Here is a 21,193-nt window from a genome sequence, read left to right on the forward strand (position 1 = left end):
AAACTATCAAAATGTTTAATAAACATGTATAAATGTGTAAAAGCTAAGGTTAGGTGTGGAGATTCAATGTACTGGTGAGAAGCATGGTGACGTATATAGCACTGTTTTATTCTCTCCTTTCATTAATGAATTAGCTCCGGAAGTTATTAGGTATGGAAAACATGGATCACGGTTTATCGGGGACTTCTTACAAATATCTATACAGCTTTTGGCTGATGACGTTGTCTTGATAAACATCTAAACATTTTACATCAGGCTGCTACTTCACTTCAGTTGAAAGTTAATCGTTTAAACATTATTCTATTTGAAACAAGTTACAATACATTACAATGATAGAAAACGGGACAATAATAAGATCTTACAAAAGTCCTGTTTTGACACATGCGCATTCTAAATGAATGATATATATTTTCACAGCTAGAAGTTTGAAAATGATCACACGAGAATTTCGACACAAGTGAACTAGGATATAAACAGTGTGAAACAAAAGCAAAAAGAATGAACCTGTGGTGGAAAAGAAACCAACAGGGAATACAGCGAGAAGAAAAAAGGCTAGGGCAAAAGAACAGAATGACAGTCCGACCGTTGTGGATGGGAGAGAGATATTTGTGTGGGTGTAGATACGTGCGTTCATGTGTGTATATGCGTGTATATGTAGATGTTTTTGTTCGTGTATGCACGTGTTGATGTATGCGTATACACATTTGAATTCTGAATTCTCCATATTACTGAAGTACAAGTTTCAACTTGGAGATGTCCGAAGAAACCAACAAAGTTGTATGCCATGCAAATACGTTGTGAGATGTATGTAGTCCGGTATCGTAATCTTTTTTCATATAGGTATATGACTTGGAGTCAGATATAACAAATAATTGCAGACATGGTTCACTTTCATTTATATTTGTATGTGTATTTGTATTTTTTTTTATCACAACAGATTTCTCTGTGTGAAATTCGGGCTGCTCTCCCCAGGGAGAGCGCGTCGCTACACCACAACGCCACCCTTTTTTGTATTTTTTTCCTGCGTGCAGTTTTATTTGTTTTTTCCTATCGAAGTGGATTGTTCTACAGAATTTTGCCAGGAACAACCATTTTGTTGCCGTGGGTTCTTTTACGTGCGCTAAGTGCATGCAGCACACGGGACCTCGGTTTATCGTCTCATCTGAATGACTAGCGTCCAGACCACCACTCAAAGTCTAGTGGAGGTGGGTGGGGGGAATATCGGCAGCTGAGCCGTGATTGGAACCAGCGCTTTCAGATTCTCTCGCTTCCTATGCGGACGCGTTACCTCTATGCCATCACTCCCCATTAAGAATTTCTTGTGGAGTTAGTTATACTTCTTTTCGCAGATAACATTGTGTTGTTACCTGAAACTGCCGTCGGACTACAGACTCGGTTAAACAGTCTCTACAATACTGCTGAAAAACTTCAGTTGAAAGGAAATGTAGAAAATAGTAATATTATGCTCTTTCGTAAGGGGGTTACCTGTTCATGAAAGATGGCATAATGGCAACGAAAAAAAAAGTCTGTTGTAAACACATTTAAATACTTTGGTATCTACTTAACAATAAGGTTGAGTTTCAAATTTCCATGTCACGATTTGGTTTCAAAGGCAGCAGTTTTGGGTATTTTGAGCATTTTGTACAAATCTGAAAATAACTCAGTGAAACCTTTTACGAAACTATTTGATGCACAGGAACAACCGATTTTACAATATGGAGCGGAAATATGGGGACTTGAGAAATATTTACCAACAGAAAAATTACATTTGTTTGCTTTGAACATATTTTTCTCTGTAAACTAGTCCATATCGTACTGAAAAAAGATTAACTCGTATGAATTATGACAGGTTCCGTTTAAAGCTTTTTAAAAGCGGTATACTTTTGACTGTAAAGGTAAGTGCACATGGGCATCATTTCTTAAACGTTTGCGTTTTAGCCAGTATGGATTTTCGTTTGTCTGGGATAATCAAGACGTGGAAGACAAAAACAGTTATTTGAAATGTTTTAAGCAGAGAGTTGTTGACAGAAGATGGCATTTCTTATACAGAACCATTAAAATCTCAACTAGTATGATACCATTTTTGCAATGGATTTAAATGAATATTCATATATTAAACAGGCACTGACAAAATTTAGATGCGGTGTTTTCGATATTGTTGGACAAGTTGGACGAAACAAATTTTGTTTTGGAGTAACTAGCTCCTCATCACTCGAGAAAAAAAAAATTCCACAGTCATGTTAGAACATTTCCACAAGAATAGTGTTAACTTTCCTCCGCACAGCTGAATTAATTGCCGTTCTTACGGCATTAACATATCTAATTGATCTGCCCCAAAACTTGATTAATGTTTTATTTTGTGTCGATTCAAAATCAGTTCTGCATTCTATCAAATCAAGTTGTACAAACATTAATTTCTAACACTATTTTTGAAATAAGATTTTTTATTCACTGTATTCAAATATGAGGAACTAATATTGAAATGTGTTGGATTCCCTCACACTGTGGGCTTATTTCTAATGAACGTGCAGATCATCTTGCAAAACTCGGAGCTAAAAACGCTTTAAATGCAATTGAACTTACTCATCGTGATGATGGTGATGGTAATATCATTTATTTTCAGTCTAATATTATCATCTTAGATGAACAGACTATAAAGGAATAAACGAACATGACCCACATGCAGTAGAGATTACCACTCCAGCATCTGTCTACACAGCCACTGCAGGAAGTGCAATGCCCGGCAGTGACTACATTTCTGGTGCAGCCATCGTCTCTCGAGGCGGAAGGAGGCCGACGACGACGACAACGACGACGACGATGAACATACATTATTTTCCAAAAGCATTCAAAAGAGCAAATGTTATCCCAATTTACAAATCTGGGGATACCTCAGATTCTTCAAACTATACACCACAATGTCCGTTATTCCTATTCTTTTAAAACCGCTAGAAAGGCACATAGATAAGCATATTACACATCACTTTGGTGTCAATGAACTTTAACATCCAGCCCAGTCTGGCTTCAGACAAAAACATTCATGTCAACCAGTCGCCGTGGCGAAGTGGTTTGCGTCGCGGACTGACGGCTGGGAGACGCGGGTTCGTATCCCAGCGGAGGTGGGTTTTTCGGCCCGTGGCCTGCTCCTACCCAGAGTTGAGTATGCTGTGGGCTTAAATGGGAAGACTGGGACCACACGGTCGAGTGTCATCCACTTCAAGGATGCGTCTTTGGGTGTGTTGCTCTAATTTCCTGACCAACACTGCAAGTGTCTGTATCTCTTGGGCCTGGTTAACGCCGGGATAGTATTATGACAGGAAGTGTAGAGTACAGCTTTGTCACGCAGTCCCAAACCAAAATGGACCTCCACAGCATCATCGTCATCGTCCTCCTCCTCCTCCTTCATCATCATCAATATAAACAAAACAGTCGCAAAGTCTGTGGCCCTTCATGATCTGCTCTCATGGTGACCTCAGTTTTGATACCCCTCCACTTCCGTGCTTGGGGTGAGTCCTGTCAATGTCTTCAGTGGCGGCATATTCATGGGGGGCTGTTGTTTGAGGGACGTGGTGGCGGTCTCCACTCTGGGAGGAACGCTCACTCTGTCTGGCTCCGCGACTAAGCCATTATTGTCGTTAGCAGGGGGAGTAGTAGGTGGTGTTCTAAGTACGTTAAATCAGAACAGGCACCAATGAACACCACCGAAGTGACTCAGCAGCAGTGCAGGGTCTCCTCTGGTGTGTGGCCTCCTGGCGACCTAACATCGGAGGCTCCCTGCGGACTGCCGACGCTGGAACTGTGACGGACGAACCAGGGTGTGGCCGTTTATAGGGGAATCTAAATGAGCGGCGTGGGAGTAATGCCACTGAAACGGTGCAGATGATAGGGCAGCAGCAATAACAACAACAACAAAACAACATTCATGTCATACAGCATGAATTTATCTTGCAGATGACTTTCTTTCCAGTATCAATAACAATAAATATTGTGGTGTGTTCTCTGTAGATTTCAAGAAAGCATTTGATGTTACAGACCACATCCTCTCACACCGAGGAAACTGGAATTATAATTATTATGGTCTGTCAACCAGTAATCTTGGTTTGCTTAAATCTTATCTCACGAACGCTCAATATGCATAATGACCTGGCCCTCCACATAAAATCCTTGTATGAACTCTTTGTGGATAATACAACAATCCACACACACAGCTCATACTAATCATAGCAACAATTTATTATGATATAGCGCTATGATACAAGCAGAAGCAAACTCTAGGTGCTTCACAAATCAAAAGCTCGAAATAATTGAATAAACACATTCAGTAAAATAGAGATTTCAAAATCGTAAAAGTAAAAGAAAACTGATTCCATAAAAGCACTGCTAAAATGGCCGACTTGTATATTACCCTAAAAACAACATCTGTTACACTCCATCGCACATACACAAAAACCTAAGTAAACAACTGGAATGAGAGCAATTATATCAAAATGTATATACATGTATCAAAGAAGGATTGTTATATATTTTTAAATAAAAATTTAACAATCAACAATCGTTCAACGATTCAGACCACACCAACACCCCCTACCCTAACCCACTCCCCCCACTTTTCATTCTCTCGAATCGCTCATCATTCGCATATATTTTTAAGAGGTTTTTTTAGATTTGCTTTGAAGGTGGAAAGAGAGCAATGGACTGAGAGTTCCAAGTTGTTGGACCAAAGACAGAATGACCTTTTTCTATAGAATTTTTGGAGGTATCGGGGAATAGTTAGCTGGGAGGAGTCTAGATAATGTTCTGTTAGGCAAATACGGGTTGACAAGTTCACAGATATACGAGGGCGTTGTGCCAAACTGAGGCACTTACAGTAGAATGTGTCAACTTTCTATTAATTTCTGGCTTGAACAGGTAGCCAGTGAAGTGTCCAGAGGAGAGCTGTAGCACGTTCTCTCCTTGACTTTTTGAGGAAGAGTCAAGCTGCACTGTTCTATATTTTTGGAGCTTGTATAGTTTGTCACTCAGAAGGTCAGCTAAGAGACAGTTGCAATAGTCTAAACGAGAGAAGAATAAAGGCACTTTGTTTACAGCGTCAGCAGACAGGGAAAGGCGGATTTTATTAATATTTCGAAGTTGAAAGTAAAGACCTTTGCACAGATGGTTCACATTAGACTCTATCATAAGAGATGAATCTGGGTAAAAGCCAAAATTGCGGATTGAACTCGAAAAAAAATGTTTAAGTCAGAACATATGATATACTTTGTACCTATCTGTTTGAGTTTATTTTTGTATCCCCTCAGCATAAGTTGTTTTGTCATCATTCGTTTTTAATTCATTTTGTTTCATCCACTTACCTACTTTTTCTATGCAGGTTTTTAAGGTACTAGCCAAGATTGAAATTCCAGAAGGAATGACAGAATCGTGTAGATGAGAATCGTCAGCAAACAAACACATACTGTCGGATGATCAAATTTAGACGATGTGTATACATTGTGAAAAGAAAAGGTCCCAGAACAGAATCTTGTGGAACCCCGTCTTTCGGCACTGATAGAACAGACTGGTTTCCGTTCACAAAGACAGACTGTGTGCGACTTGATGAATTTATGGCAGTACCACCGGATCCGAATGTTAACCTTCTGATCAAGATGTCTTGGTCTACTGTGTCAAATGCTGCATTAAGATCCACTGATGTTCTCGCAACAACAACAACAAAAAGAAAACAATAAAATCACAGGAGAACTAATGATCTTATAAAATGGACCGAACTAAACTACATTTCACTTCACCCACAATGCATGCACGTCACAACCGGACAAAAGAGACAAAACACTAGATGATTTCTGTCCATTCACCTTAAAAGTGAACCTATCGAACAAGTGAGTGGTCGTAGTTCTGGGAGTTATGATAGACAACAGTATTTCTTGGATTCCTCACATAAATTCCCCATGCAAAAAGATATCCTAAAAAAACTTATCAATTGTCCAATATGAAGCATTTCCTCACATTCACTCAGAGATTTTTTTCAAGGACATATTCAGGCCTCAACATGATGACACTCCGCCAGTGGCAATAGAATGAAGCTACTGCCGAACCTTTATAAATGAGGGATCAAGTTGGTTCTTAAAAAGATTTCGCTACTGGCCTCAGACTATAAACAGGCAAATATTATCTCATGATTCCGTAGGTTATAGTATGACAAAAAAAAAATCATAATGCACAAGATTATGACAGGGAATGCACCATCAACATTAATGAAAATGATTTCCTATTACTCCATCAAGAAACACCCAAAAAGTCCATATCCCAATCCCAAGAACTGATCTGTTTTAATCTAGTTAGGCGTACTCAGGCGCCTTCCTATGGAACTCACTCCCAGAGAGAATCAAACAACACCATAGCCCAACCACCTTCAAAAACATGACACATCCCACCTTATGCTATAATGTTTATCTTGCTCATCTGTTGATACTGTTTATCGTTTGTCTGTATTTTACAGTTGTCTGTGAAACTCTCCTTTCCGATTTTTGTATTCACGCATTACTTGTCATTTGCTATATTGTTTACGATGTCATGTCTTATCTTATGAGGAGAGAACGTAGACGTATGTGTGTGTGTGAGTGGGTGAGGGGTGGGGGAGGGGGGTATGTGTATTGCATGTGTATGAATTATGTGCGTAGTCATTCACCTCCCCACCTCCATGAAAAAATCTTTCCTGCATTTCATTATTTCTGTCTGTCCCCTCGCAACCCTCCCCCACCCCCCGGCTCATTTTATTCGCTTCCCTCGCTTCGTATTCATCTCCCATTCTTGCTATGTGTATCCCAATCAGTGTGTATGTGCATCATTATATTTTAATGAGTGTGCTTCTTATTTCTATATATGTTCTAACCATCATGCTTTTGCTGTTATCTAGTATTGTGTAGAGTAGACCCTAATTAGGACGGGGACTGGACGTAAGTAATCGCACCAGTGCTTATTTACCATCCATGGAAATGAAGAATTTTGTCTTTTCTTCTCTCTCTGTCTCTCCCATACACTTTCCTAGCTATAGTAATGTTCCCAAATTATTGTATTGAATCCCTATATCTACGTGTGCATCGTTACTCGCAGTACAACTATATATTTTTTTTTAATTTTTTTTTTATGCCTCTTTCGTTTCTCTATATGTTGTAATCATTATCCTTGTGTCTTTATTCTGTAGTATTGTGAAGAACACCAGTGTTATCTATTATCCTTGGACATAAATAATTTTTGTCTTGTCATCCAGATGAATTTCTATTGCTGTGAAGCATTCTGTATTCTGTCTGTCCTTGGCGGAATGAGAGCTGTCCTTTTAATGAACTGATTTCAGAATGTGACAAATATCCCCACTGTAAAGTCTGAAGGTGGCCTCGAAGCGAAAGGACAATCGACGTTAAGGTAAAACCATCCTAAATGTAAAGACGAATAAACATGGTTAGGCCGTGTTAGCAGTTCTACATATCATTTTATCAACAACCATTTACCAGAAATTGTATAACCCGCCGAGTGCATTCACCTGGCTTCTAAATCTACGATTATTTGTAGGTCCAAGGTTGCAACACGTTTTTTATTTTAATTTTTCGCGCATTATCTCTCCAGCTTTTCTAGCACGTGTTATCACCATTTCTCTCTAATCTTTCATGACAAACGTCCCCCGCCGGATGACGAATGAACTGTGATCACGAGAACCAAACACAGAGACATCATAATACAGGATACATTGTTCTACCTGTGTTTCCGATGACGTTTGAGCACACAGACGGTGAGGAGGATGCCGATGGCGATTATAGGGATGACCACGCCGAGCACGATGCCCAAGGTCAAGGGCTTGTCCTCACCGTTGGACAGGTCGTTGTAAAAGTAGCGCAGGTTACCCACCCGCTTCACCATGTGGCCCACCCGCACCTGACAATGGGCGTCAACAAGGATGCCATTCATTCAGTTCGTTAGAATCCATAATCATCTGAATGAAAAGAAACTGGGCAGAACATGAAAATAAGGTTTTCATTCTGTCCCAATACCTTTTTATCCAGATGCAAACTTTTTATTGAAAAAATATATTCTGCACGATGACAGTGATGATAATAATGTTGATAACGATGATAATGACAACAATGCATTCACAGAGCGCCGGCAGCATGGTCACACAGAAAGACAGAGACGCACTTGCGTACATATATACGCCCCCCCCCCCCCCCCAACCTCCCCGAACACATACACCGGCTTCCGCCCCACCACCACCCCCGCCCCCTCCCCTCACACACACCTCCACGCTAACACTAACACTGACACTAACAACAAGACTGACACTAACAACAAGACTGATACTTTGTAGGCATCCTTCAGCCTCAGAAAACTATGGAGTTGTGCTCTGGGTGATGTTTCTGGCGCAGCGTCGGTGGCTTGGAAGGTCCACCCGAGAATGACAATCTCTCCCACACTTTGTGCCGATGAAGTCCGAGGATTCTGGTCAAACTCTGGGCTTTGCTTCTTTGCCGTTTCGCCTTTAATGTTCAGCAAATGTATCTTCAAACTTGGACAGGCCTTTCCGCTTCGTTTGACTCCAGGATGATCGTTCGGAGGCTACTGCTTCCCATTTGTCTGGGTTGATGCCCAAGGTCTTCCTGTCTCTTTTGCAGACACTTTTGTATTGTAGTTGGCGTCTGCCTGCGGAGCGCTTTCCTTGCGCCAACTCTCTGTACAGGAGGTCCCTGTGTATTCGGCCACTGTCCATTCGCACGACGTGTCCGATCCAGCGCGTGCTTCTTTGCTTCTAGAGGGTGTACATGCTGGGGGTCCAACGTAGACATGTATAAGTAGACCAAAGGGTCGAGGCTAAACATATGGAAACGTGGCGCCATTTTGAGCTGTTCTCTGCTGCAGCAAGCGAGTGTACCGCTTTGCGTGTTGTGTGTACTGTGCAACGAATGTGTGCAGTGATATACCATCCCTGTATCTTGTCCATGATGATCTTGCCCTTCCCTCCTCTGCCTGTCTGCAAATTTGTTTATCAGTCTGACTTTGTCATATTTGCACAAAACGTATTCGGTAATGTGCGCGCGCGCGCGAGTGTGTGTGTGTGCGTGTGTGTGTGTGTGTGTGTGTGTGTGTGTGTGTGTGTGTGTGTGTGTGTGTGTGTGTGTGTGTGTGTGTGTGTGTCTGTCTGTCTGCGTGTCTGTCTGTCTATGTGTCTGTGTCTGTGTGCCTCTGTGTGTGTGGTTCTCACAGAGAGAGTTTGTGTCGGGGTGTGTGTGTGTGTGTGTGTGTGTGTGTGTGTGTGTGTGTGTGTGTTGTGTGTGTGTGTGTGTGTGTGTGTGTGTGTGTGTGTGTGTGTGTGTCTGCACGCGCGCGCCTCTGTGTGTGTGGTTTTCCCAGAGAGACACAGAGAGAGGGAAACTTGAAACTTGAAATTGTTTATTGTCATTGCCTACAAAAAGGTCTTTTGACAAGGGGGGGTCGGGGGGATAACATTTCTTTCAATGCCAACTTATCATATTTCCCATTATGATCACATAAATTATAAACACTGAAGATAAATAAAGATTGCAGTACTGTTACAACATAATGTGCAAAGAAATGAAACCAACAAACAATCAAACAAGAAACAATAAAAACACACATGAAATACTTCGAGATTTGACCATCCATTCACATGTTATTTCTTGTAGTCTGCACTTTCCTTCAAGAACAATTCAGCATCAACATCAACCATGGTTAACTGCCTTCAAATTCATTGTTTTGATTATTGTTCAGAAAACCTTGTCTATTTTTTGTGCCTCTGCGATGAACTTAGCAACTGATCTAATTACACAATAAAACAGAAACAACAGCACTCTAGCTACATTTGAATCAAAAAGTTTACATTTTTCCAACACAACTTCAAAAGCTTTAACACTGAAAGAGAAATTGTTTTTCATCATCTATTTTGAATCCTTATGCAGGGCAAGGCAGTTCTGTGGAAGTCCCAAGTTCAAACCATTTCTTATTTGGGTTAAAAACCAAGTCTCCTCAATCTAAACCTTGCATAACTAATTCTGTGCCATTTGTCTGTAATAACATTTGGAAATGTTTTAGGTTGAAATACATTCTTAGATGAAAAACCAACTATAACATTCTTTGGTTTCCATATCCGAATGTCAGTTTTGCACACACACACACACACACACACACACACAGAGAGAGAGAGAGAGAGAGAGAGAGAGAGAGAGAGAACAAGAACAAAAAAAATAATCTCCAGGCCTCCGGCCCCTAGAAAGAGGTCAAAAGTACACAATATGATGATCACGCAGCGACAACAAAATGTAAAATACATACTAACTTAAACCTGTAGAACAAAAGTGCTTCTTGTGCATCAGTAGTAAATTAATTCTGAATTTCTTCATTGCTGTCAATGAATTCCTGTCGTAAATATATAAACACAGAGTTTACGAATACTGTAAACAGAACCATTCTTCAGCAAGTGAACATACGATTGACCTTCAGAGTTCAGATGTTTTTGCCGCAGGTTATTGAAAAGGACACAATTGTTTATAAAATGGTTTTCATCTTCGACCACGTTACTACGTTTACATGCGTAATTTGAATTACATTTGAATGTTCTCATGAAAAATTATCCATTTATTGGGAGCAAAAAAACCGCAATTTTATCAAACAGTCCCTAACACACCTAACAGTCTGTAGTAATGATATATATCTTTAGACATTACTGACTCGTCCCACTCTTGCATAAATATATCTTTCATTCTTTGCTAAAATAATGACATAAAAGTTTGCTCACAACCAACACCCTGTTGCAACCAGCCATATCCAAACCCAAGTCTAAATAAAGTTGTTGTTGTTGTTGTTGTTTTGTTTAGTTTTTTTTTTTTACTAAAGACACCCAGCATTTCCCCCCTTTCGTCCAGGTTAGACAACATTAAATATGGCTGTCCTAGTTCGCCGTACGCAAATTGTTTGGTACTTTAAGTGACATGTTCAAAAAACGTTTACATGCAAAGGAATGAACCTTCTCAATATCATCAAGTCTTTTGAGACCCCACATCTCAGAAGGTACAAAAGAATGGGTTGTTCCTGAGCATCAAATATTTTGAAAAATACATCCTTTGGAAATATCATTCAGCTTCGTTATATATTTTATACAGTCAATGCATGCATGTTTGCCTTTTACTGCTGAAGTCTCTACTCCTTTGTTTATACTCATTTTTGTCGTAAAAACAAACCCTAGATAATTATTTTCATTCACTACTTCTAGAGCATTGGACACCCATTTGTACCCCTCTAAATGCGAAACCCTGTATAAGCAATTTGACTCTTGCATCTTTTTGTCGATGATAAATCCTCCAAAGTCCACCTATGCGCTGGGCTCCTTCTACTGAATTGTAACCTGTAACCTTCTCTGCAGCCGCACAGAGTTCGGAAGTAGAGAAATGCTTTTTATCAAACCCCGGCAGTTCATTGTTTACAACAAAAACAGGTAAAGTACGCTCACCTGCCAAGTCGATATCAGTCGTCATGGTGAACAAATCAATAGAAAAGAAAAGGGAAGACAAAAAACAAAACGGAAAAAAGGCAAGGATAAATCCGTTTGTCCCAATTCAAATGATTCAAACAGTAGAGAGGAGCAGCCCCCTTCAACGAAGCTGATCGTCGGCAACATCCTCCTCTCTTTCTCCGACACAGAACTGTTGCAGTCAGTCAAGCAGTTGGGAGTAACCATACACTCCAAACTGATCGTGGAAAGGGACAGGGATGATCACGGCAAGCTGACACACTGGAAGACAGGCAGACGTTTCCTGTATATAAAAGTTCCGGATGTTCCACTGCCCAGAAATGTGGACATTGGCCCTTTTAAAGCCAGCAGGGAGCAGAAGACCCTTCAGCGACAACAGCAGGCGGAGTGTCGACGGTGCCTGCAGAAAGGACACACAGCGGCGGACTGCCCAAACCCGGTAAAGTGCAGACAATGTCTGAACGATGGACACAAAGCCGGGGATCCAACGTGCAACCTTGTTGCAGTGGAACCAATTATCAGACATGAACAGACAGACAATAGCAAAACAGAGAACGCAACACTGAACGAACAAACTTGCAGCACCACAGTCAGCCCTGGACAAGACGACAGATCGACAACGGTCTCTAACAAACAAAACCAAAACAGCACTGATGACGGAAAAACAACTCGATCCAGACAAAGGACAAGACAAACAACGCTAAAGACATACAGGCGGGAGAGATCGGGATCCGTGAAGCGTCCACGCTCCAAGGGTTCCGTGTCATCCCCCGCAGACAAACAAGCCAGAAGAACACAGGACAACAGTGGTGGAGAGTCTGACGATGACAGTCTGTACTGTGAACCAGCAAGCAACCCCGATTGACTTTCCCCCGTCCCCCCTTTGCTCCCCGGAAACGGTCACAGCTATGATCATGGACCCGGAGTATGGCTTACGATTTGTGTACTGATTTTATAATAAATCGCTTATTGGAAGAAATCATGCTTTGCTAAATGGATGTTATTAGACTTGGTTCCGTTAATGCCAGAGGGCTGAATAATAAATTAAAGCGGAAATCTATATTCAATATCCTCAAAAAACAAAAACTTGATATTATCTGTATCCAAGAAGCTCACATTACAAAGAAAACTGCAGATTTGTGGGAAAAAGAATGGGGTGGGAAAATCATATATCACGAAGGGACAGGTCATTCCAAAGGGGAGATGATCATGATATCAAGACACTTTACAGGAAATGTTCGACTTGTAAAAGAAATCGATAGATTATTAATTGTTTCAGTTGTCACAGAAGTAGTAACTTTCACCATTGCTAATATTTATGCACCTAATGAAAATGTTGAGAAACTCTCTTTTTTCAAAACACTCCAGAATACACTGAAAGATTATGCTAATGAACTATTACTGATAATGGGTGATTTTAACACAGCAATCAACATTGAGCTGGACATAATTTCAGGTCATCCCCATCCAAAAGCAGACATCGCTGGTCTTAAAGAAACAGTTGTTGCCCTCAGTGTTCATGATGTCTGGAGATTACTTCACGTGTGCATGTGGATTCTGGAAAGAAAATTTGGCATTGAATTAAATAAAGATATCTGGCTAATCCCTCATTTTGCAACAAAAGAAGTAAGACTGCGTGAACTGCAATGGAAGATCTTCCATAACATATACCCAGCAAATATTCTGCTGCATAAAATCAATGTGACTGATGAAAATAATAATCGGAGATGTGGTAGATTTTATTGAACACTTCTTTTTTGAATGCCCAAATGTCAATAATTTTTGGAAAGCAGTTGAACGTTATATAAGCAGTAACACTGGAAGAAAAGTACAATTGACAGTAAACGAAGTCTTGTTTGGTTTTCAAAACAAAGAAATTAAAACTGCACGGTAAATACTATAAACAGAATAATACTTATTGGAAAGATGTGCATAAGTATTGCCAAGAAAACTAAAACAACATCTCCAATCTTAGTCATTTTTGAACAGCAAGTCTCACGTCGAAAAATACAGTTCATATAGGTACAGAATAAACATAATGCCTGACAACATTGACAATGCTCTGCATACACATGGTACATATCTAAATGTATATGAAAACTGCAATGACGTTGTTGACGAAGGTAGTAACAGCAATAATTATGCATCTAACTAATATCATTATCATTCCTCTTCAGCTCCTCCTCTGAGTACCTGTTATTACTTTTATCATCATTATTGCTATTTTGATTATTATTGTTGTTGTTGTCGTCAACATTGTCTTTTGAGAAAGAATTGGGTGAAAATGTCACATACAATGCACACTAATGCATAAAGAAAGCCAGACATACGTATGCATTTGCAGAATATTAAAGCACGCAACAAATGTCCATCATTAGAAAACCCACACACAAGAGAAGCATGAATGGGACTATTCCTATCTCCTTTTTCTTTATCACACAATGTGTTCTTTTCTATTTGAATATTTTGCTTTGCTACCATCAATATTACTAACATTATTAGTATGATTAGTATGATTTTTTTTCTATTCATATCTTCCCCACTTTCAAATAAAATTTGCTTTCTGAAACACACACACACACACACACACACACACACACACAAACCCACCAAAAACTCTGAGTTCTCCGTTGCCATTAATAAACCCGTTTTCAAGCAGAACTGCCAAGATGCATGTCATATAGACAGAAAGATAGATATAGATAGATAGATAGGTCTGAGTGCTTTAAGGTTCTCAATCCATAACTATATCTTGTGAAAGAGCCTGCATGTACTCACAGTTTATTGTCTTTTATCTGTTTGTTGTGTTTAGCTTTAGTGTCCATAATTCCTTTTGATTGGTATTCTGACAAATAAATGTTCTGAGTTCTGAAAAACAAAAAACAAAAACAAAAAACAACAAAAAGAAAATTTCTAGAGCATTTCCATCGAGATTCCACTTTTCATATCTTCCCAAAAAGCCACCTTTTAGAAAAAAAAAACCCATCACTTTAGTCTTGTCAGTATTTACATTAAAGAAGAGTGTTTTACATGCATTATTCAGAACATTAATTTCATTCTGCAGACCAATCCCAGTGTTAGATAGCAGTACAATATCATCCGCGAACAAGAATGTACAACTCCAATAAATCAGGCAAAAACTGAATTCCATGAATACCACTGTTTTCAACTGCTGATGCAATTTCGTTCACAAACAACGAAAACAATATAGGGCTTAACATACATCCTTGCTTTAGGTAATCTATCTTCAATACGTACACAAGACGTAACACATTTATACATAGCAATGATAGCATTCATAACTTTCCCATTCATAACTTTCTGAATCAAAATATCAAACAAAGACTGACGTTGCACAGAGTCAAATGCTTTTCTCAGATCAACAAAACAGGCATAAAGCTTGCCTCCCTTCTTTGATAAAGATTTCTCAATTACCGCGTTCGGAGTAAAAATATGATCTGTTGTGGCATAACCACGCCTGAATCCAGCCTGTGACTCTGTTAGCTTATCATTTTCTTCAGCCCATTTGACAAGCCTTCCGTTTAGCACTGATGTATAACATTTGCTGGTAAGACTGAGCAAAGACACGCCCCAATAGTTGTCTGTTGAACTACTATCTCCCTTTTTAAAAGCTGGAACAATTATTGCCTTCGCCCACTCTTCTGGATATGTGCCCTTGTCAAACAGAATGGTAAACAGATTTGTTAAAAAATGTACAGCAATATTATCAGCTGATTTTAACATTTCTGCCAAAATACTGTCTACACCACAAGCCTAGCCTTTTTTTAATTTCCGAATAGCATCTGCAACTTCTTGTTCTGAAATTGCATGACTGAATTCATCAGATATATTTGAATCCTCTGTTTGCACTTCACTAATGGCTCTGCTATCAGTAGTTATAACCTCGTTCTGAGTAAATAAATTCCGAAAGTGTTCAAACCATTCATTTTCTTTAACGTCTTTACAAACTCCTATTTTTCTTCTTCCAGATAACTGTTTGTTGAGAGAGAGAGAGAGAGAGAGAGAGAGAGAGAGAGAGAGAGAGAGAGAGACAGACAGACAGACAGACAGACAGACAGACAGACAGACAGACACAGAGAGAGAGTAATTTTACATTCACATGCAACTGAGATAGATAGTGCGACAGATTTAATATTTGACATCAGACATATGCATTTAACCACACGGAAATGCAAGGCTGAAGAGAATGGAAATGGGCCATTAAGGCGTGATGATCTTACAATACACTTTATGTACAATCGGCATCACTCAATCTTTGTTTTCAGTCTATAAAAAAAATAAAAAATAAAAAAATCGTCATCTTAGATGAACAGACTATAAATAAACAAACGACCAATCTTCTTTTTACACTAGCTGACCGCTCCATCCATTGAAATGATATGAGAAGACACCGAGAACGGATGTAAATTAATACATGCACATGTGATAACTGCAGTAATGAATCACAATGAGACTGTGTTGCCGTGTAAGCGCTCTCCATCCATAGTGAAAATCAGACCGCATTAGATGCATTATCATTATATATACATTTCAGCCAAAATGTGTGTGTGTGTGTGTGTGTGTGTGTGTGTGTGTGTGTGTGTGCGTGCGCGCGCCCCGCGCGTGTGCGTGTGAAAGAAATATACAAACAATTCTGAATCCGGAAAGCCACTTCGACATGTCCTGATCAAAGAGATGTAAACGATGATATATCGCCGGAAAATAATTCTGGGCACAACACTCACAGTGTACACTGCATGCCGCCCTCTTGCCTTTTAAAAGAATGAGACGAGTGACAGCAGCGATTGAACTATGCATACAAAATGATACTAAACCGCGAAATGAAAAAGAAAAGAAGACATAAAACGAAAAAAGGAGAAAGATATGTGGTGTTAAAGTGTGCCGGTTGTGTCACCTGCACCTCTCCCACCCTGTCTCCCTTCCCTCACCCATACCTTCACCCCCCCCCCTCACCCCCGCCCCACACCATCCCATCTCCTTCGCCTCTCGGCTCATTCTGTAGGTTGGGCTGATACATTGCTCAACCTCCCTCCACCTTCTCTTTTCCGCGGTTTTTTTGTTTGTTTGTTTGTTTTTGTCCTGTGATGGATTGCGGTGACTGCAATGGTGACCCACCGCAACTCCACAACCTCCCTTCCCCACTCCTTCACAGGTTCATCCTTTGAGGTTGTCGGTGCCGTCACCGTGTCCCGGTCAGTGAGTCTGTTCAGTCACCAGGCCCAACTGCTCAGGCACTGTGCATGTGGTTATGTTGATGTGGTAATAGTCCCTGTGCTGATGTAGTCTGTTCTCTGATCACTGTTCTATGGACTGGACACAACTTCTGCCCACAGGGTCTTTGATCACTGCCTTCACTTTCTACACCATATGAGTGCAATGGCTTACACATATGGGTATTTGCAGAACTCTCTCTTCTACCGAGCTTTGTATAACAAGGGAAAACTTCGCGATGGGCATGCCCGCGAGTGAGGATCGCCGCTCGCGCTGTGTTGGTGGCCGAGTGACCAATGTCCAGCCTGTGTCATTGGGTGTCCGACCTCCCAGCATGCATCGCAGCCCCGTATATATTGAGCCTACATTGTAGGTTTTGGCGCTTTATGCAATACTCGTTCAGCTTCAGCGATGCCATCATGGATACCTCTAACACCAGCTTCAACCTACAGACTCTGTGCGTAGCGATTCACCCGTGGAAAATGTGTCTGTTTACGAGGCAGCGGCACACGCAGATACTGGTTTAAACCAAAGACAACTTCAGGCTATCTCTGATGTTGTGTGGAGACAAATGTCTCAATTCATGTTGCAACAGTTGAGAATGCAGGCCCCAGGCTCGTCGCTTTCCCCCGTGGAGCCTGCCAGTGTCCACATCCACAGCTTCAGCCAATCTGGCCCCAGTCTGTGGATGTGAGTTTGGCTCCCTGCACCACCGCGGCATCTGCTCTCATGCCTCTGCTGCTTGGTGGGCATAGCCATATACCAATAACTTCGTCAGTGTATGTGACAGGCCAGGTGACCACTTCACTTGCCGCTAACACAGCTACGACGAGCCAGCACTCCGCTGATAACAAGTGCTGTGCCTTTGTCCACTGTCAACACAGTGGGTACACTCCCTCCTGTCTCAGCCACATTCTCATACCCCTCCACATCTTGGGGTTATGCGGGTGTGATGAGTCACATGTCCCTACAATGGGGGGACAGCCAGGCGTACGCGGTGGATGCCCTCATCCAGCCCTGGACCTTTCCCCTGCTCTACACCTTCCCACCGCCCACTCTGGTGCTGACAGTGGTGAACAAGTTAAGGGAAACTCACTCCAGGATGCTACGGATAGCCCCCTGCTGGAGCGACTCGCCTTGGACGCCGATGATGATGGAGCTACTATACGACACGCCACACAGGATCCCGATGTTATCAGATCTCCTGATCAACACAGCGACAGGCCAGCCAGTCAAGAACCTGGAAGATCTCAGGTTGACAGTATGGCCCATATGCGGCTAGCCACAGGGCTTCACCTTCCATCGGCCACCTTTGAGGTGCTCGAGGGCAATAGGCGTGGGAATACCCGTCGACAATACCAAGCTGTGTGGCGTGAGTGGCAGTGGTTCTGTGCCAACCAGTCTCTGAACACAGCTACCGTTTCTGTAGAAACGATGCTACAGTACCTACAGTACCTGTTTGATAAGGGACTGTCATGGAAGACCCTTAACGTGCATCATTCGGCAATTTCTTCCATTTTAGAAGCACACAAACCTGCGCTGGACAGCAGATCAACGACAGGGTTCACAACTCAGGTTCCCCTTTCACATTCAAACCCGTGAAACTAGCAACGGTCAGAAGGTGATCACTAACATTCTGCATGAGGCCGGGGTGACCGCACCGCCGGGGTCAACACGTGCCACAGCCACCAGCTGTGCTGTGCTACACGACATTCCACTGCAGGCCACCATAAACAGCGCTGATTGCTCACGCCGTGACACACCCTTCAGACATTACGTCAGGATCCTCCCACAGGAGACTGTGATGCGCGTGGAATCCAAGATGATTCAGGATACTGTTATCCCCACCGACTGATGGTCTGTTGAGTACTTTCCTTTTGTTCGTTCTCTTGTGTATGTTTCGTTTGGTTGGTATTGCTTGTGCATGTACATACAGCATAACATACGCCACCTCTTCCTGCTATACCAATCACTCGTCCTCAGTGTGATCGACTACGGACTTGGGCTAACAACACCGTCTCAAAGCAACCTCCTAAAATTAGAAAGAGTCCAAAATGAAGCTATGAGGCTGATCCTTGGAACAACAAAAGACACGCCCACATAAACCATGCGATACCTGCTTGACCTTCCTTCAGTGCAGGCCAGAAACAAGTTAGAACAGGTCAAGACCTACTTCAAAGCATTAGAAAACCCTCAAAACCCACTGCATGACGCAGTCAAAGAACCAAAAGGCAGCCGTCTAGGACGAGGAAGATCATGGATGGGGCAAGCAGAAGACACAATCCAGCTAGTATGCCGACTTCAAGACCTGAAAGAAACAAAAGAATGGGAGAAAAACCCCGAAAACCTCAACCATCTATTCAACACAGTCATTTCACCCACTCTAGGAAGACATTGTTGGGAATGGCCAGAGGGCAAAACTGATGCGGAAGTGAAGCTGCTTATAGAAGAAAACAGTAAAGAAGAGGACATCATCATATACACAGATGGCTCAGTCACCAAAGACCAGTCTGGCTGGGGATTCACTGCGAAACAAAATGGAAAAACAATTTGGGAAGAGAATGCTGCCTACAAAGTCACAACCTCCAGCCTAACGATGGAAGTTGAAGCTGTGACACATGCCCTCCAGTGGCTATCGTCCTTCCATACGCCCGGAAACCAACATGCCATGATTCTAACCGACTCAATGAACCTCATACAGAAAATTGAAAACGGAATGGGAAGCCCAGAGTGGCATAACGCAATGCGCAACTTTCAGATTAAAAAACTCACATGGTCATACTGCCCGGGACATGCAGGTGTTAAGGGAAATGAGCGAGCTGACAGACTTGCTGGTAACGCAACACCAACGAGCGGCCTACATCTAGGAAAATCGGAAATCCTCAGAAAAGTCAAAGAATACCAAAAAGAACAGGTACAAGGCCATCACACCATCGATCGCCTCAAAGAAATAGAAGCAGAGAGAGGGAGCGGCCGCAAATCTAACATGAAAGGTAGAGCACGATGCTTTGCAAATCAAACAAATATCGGCATCATTTCCAAACCAACATTGCGCAAATTTCTTCAAAACGGAACAGAGTCTCTGTGGGCCTTTCCAAACACAATAGACCGAGCAACACACTAGACGCCACGTTCTTGGCATCAGAGATCTTTTCCCATCCCTCTTGCGGCCAGTCAGTGGCGGCTGTGTGTGTTTGTGTGTATGTGTGGGTCTGTGCTTTTGAGTGCGTTTGTGAATGCGCGAGAGTGAAACTGTACACAAGTGTCAGGAGAGATATGTGTACGTGTGTGTGTGTGTGTGTGTGTGTGTGTGTGTGTGTGAGGGGAGGTGGGAGTGCAGGGGGAGGTGGGGTAGAGGATGAGGTATGTGAGTGTATGCATGCCTACACTGTGGGAGCAACAGGATATTGGAACGTGTATATATATATATATATATATATATATATATATATATATATATATATATCTTTGTATGTACGTGTGTGGGGTTGGGGGTGGGAGATATGGGCGTATGTGTGTGCTTGTACAAGTAAGTGTTCATCTCTGTGAGTGTGTGTTTGTGTGTGTGTGTGCCGTGGAAGCTGCGATACGTAGACTAGAAATGAGTGTGTGGAGGAGGGGGTAGAGGAGGTGCAAGGTAATGTGTGTGTGTGTGTGTGTGTGTGTGTGTGTGTGTGTGTGTTGGAGCTCATGTACGTTTATATGTATTTGACTGTGCTTTCATATGTGCTTGTACAAGTAAGTGTTCATCTCTGTGAGTGTGTGTTTGTGTTTGTGTGTGTGTGTGTGCCGTGGAAGCTGCGATACTTAGACTAGAAATGAGTGTGTGGAGGAGGGGGGTAGAGGAGGTGCACGGTAATGCGTGTGTGTGTGTGTGTTGGAGCTCATGTACGTTTATATGTATTTGACTGTGCTTTCATATATGTGAAACTGCATGTCTGGTGCATTTCTGTTATGCATGTGTGGGTGTATGTGTGAATGTGTGTCTTCATATTTTACATTTATTTGCTTATTCATCACCATTGTTGTCTTATTTATTTATTTATTTATGTTTTATTATTATCATTTTATTAGTATTACTAATATTATTACTACTACCTTTTTCTATATTATAATTATTATTTATTTATTTATTTATGCAAGCTTATCTATTATTTATTCCCCCGTTTTTTTTTTTTTTTTGTGTGTGTGTGTGTGTGTTTTTTTTGTTTTTTTTCCCAAGGCCTGACTAAGCGCGTTGGGTTACGCTGCTGGTCAGGCATCTGCTTGGCAGATGTGGTGTAGCGTATATGGTTTTGTCCGAACGCAGTGACGCCTCCTTGAGCTACTGAAACTGAAACAGCATATGTTTATACATGTCCTTTTTCTGCTATCCGTTCGTGTTTCTGAGGGTCTTTGATCGCTGCCTTCACTTGTTTCACTCTTCCCCCCTCC

General features: G+C 41.6%; 1 protein-coding gene across 6 annotated transcripts in view; it reads right to left on the bottom strand.

Annotated features, from left to right (window-relative positions):
* LOC143284775 (hepatocyte growth factor receptor-like) overlaps positions 1–21,193 on the bottom strand; it is a 231,207-nt gene that overhangs the window by 78,070 nt on the left and 131,944 nt on the right. For all 6 annotated transcript variants that reach the window (XM_076591767.1, XM_076591766.1, XM_076591762.1 and 3 more), the window contains one exon: positions 7,748–7,923. In XM_076591767.1, coding sequence (XP_076447882.1) covers positions 7,748–7,923 — 176 coding nt within the window. The remainder of the gene's footprint in view (positions 1–7,747; positions 7,924–21,193) is intronic.

The sequence above is a fragment of the Babylonia areolata genome, chromosome 8 (assembly GCF_041734735.1).
Source record: "Babylonia areolata isolate BAREFJ2019XMU chromosome 8, ASM4173473v1, whole genome shotgun sequence".
Lineage (NCBI taxonomy): Eukaryota > Metazoa > Mollusca > Gastropoda > Neogastropoda > Buccinidae > Babylonia > Babylonia areolata.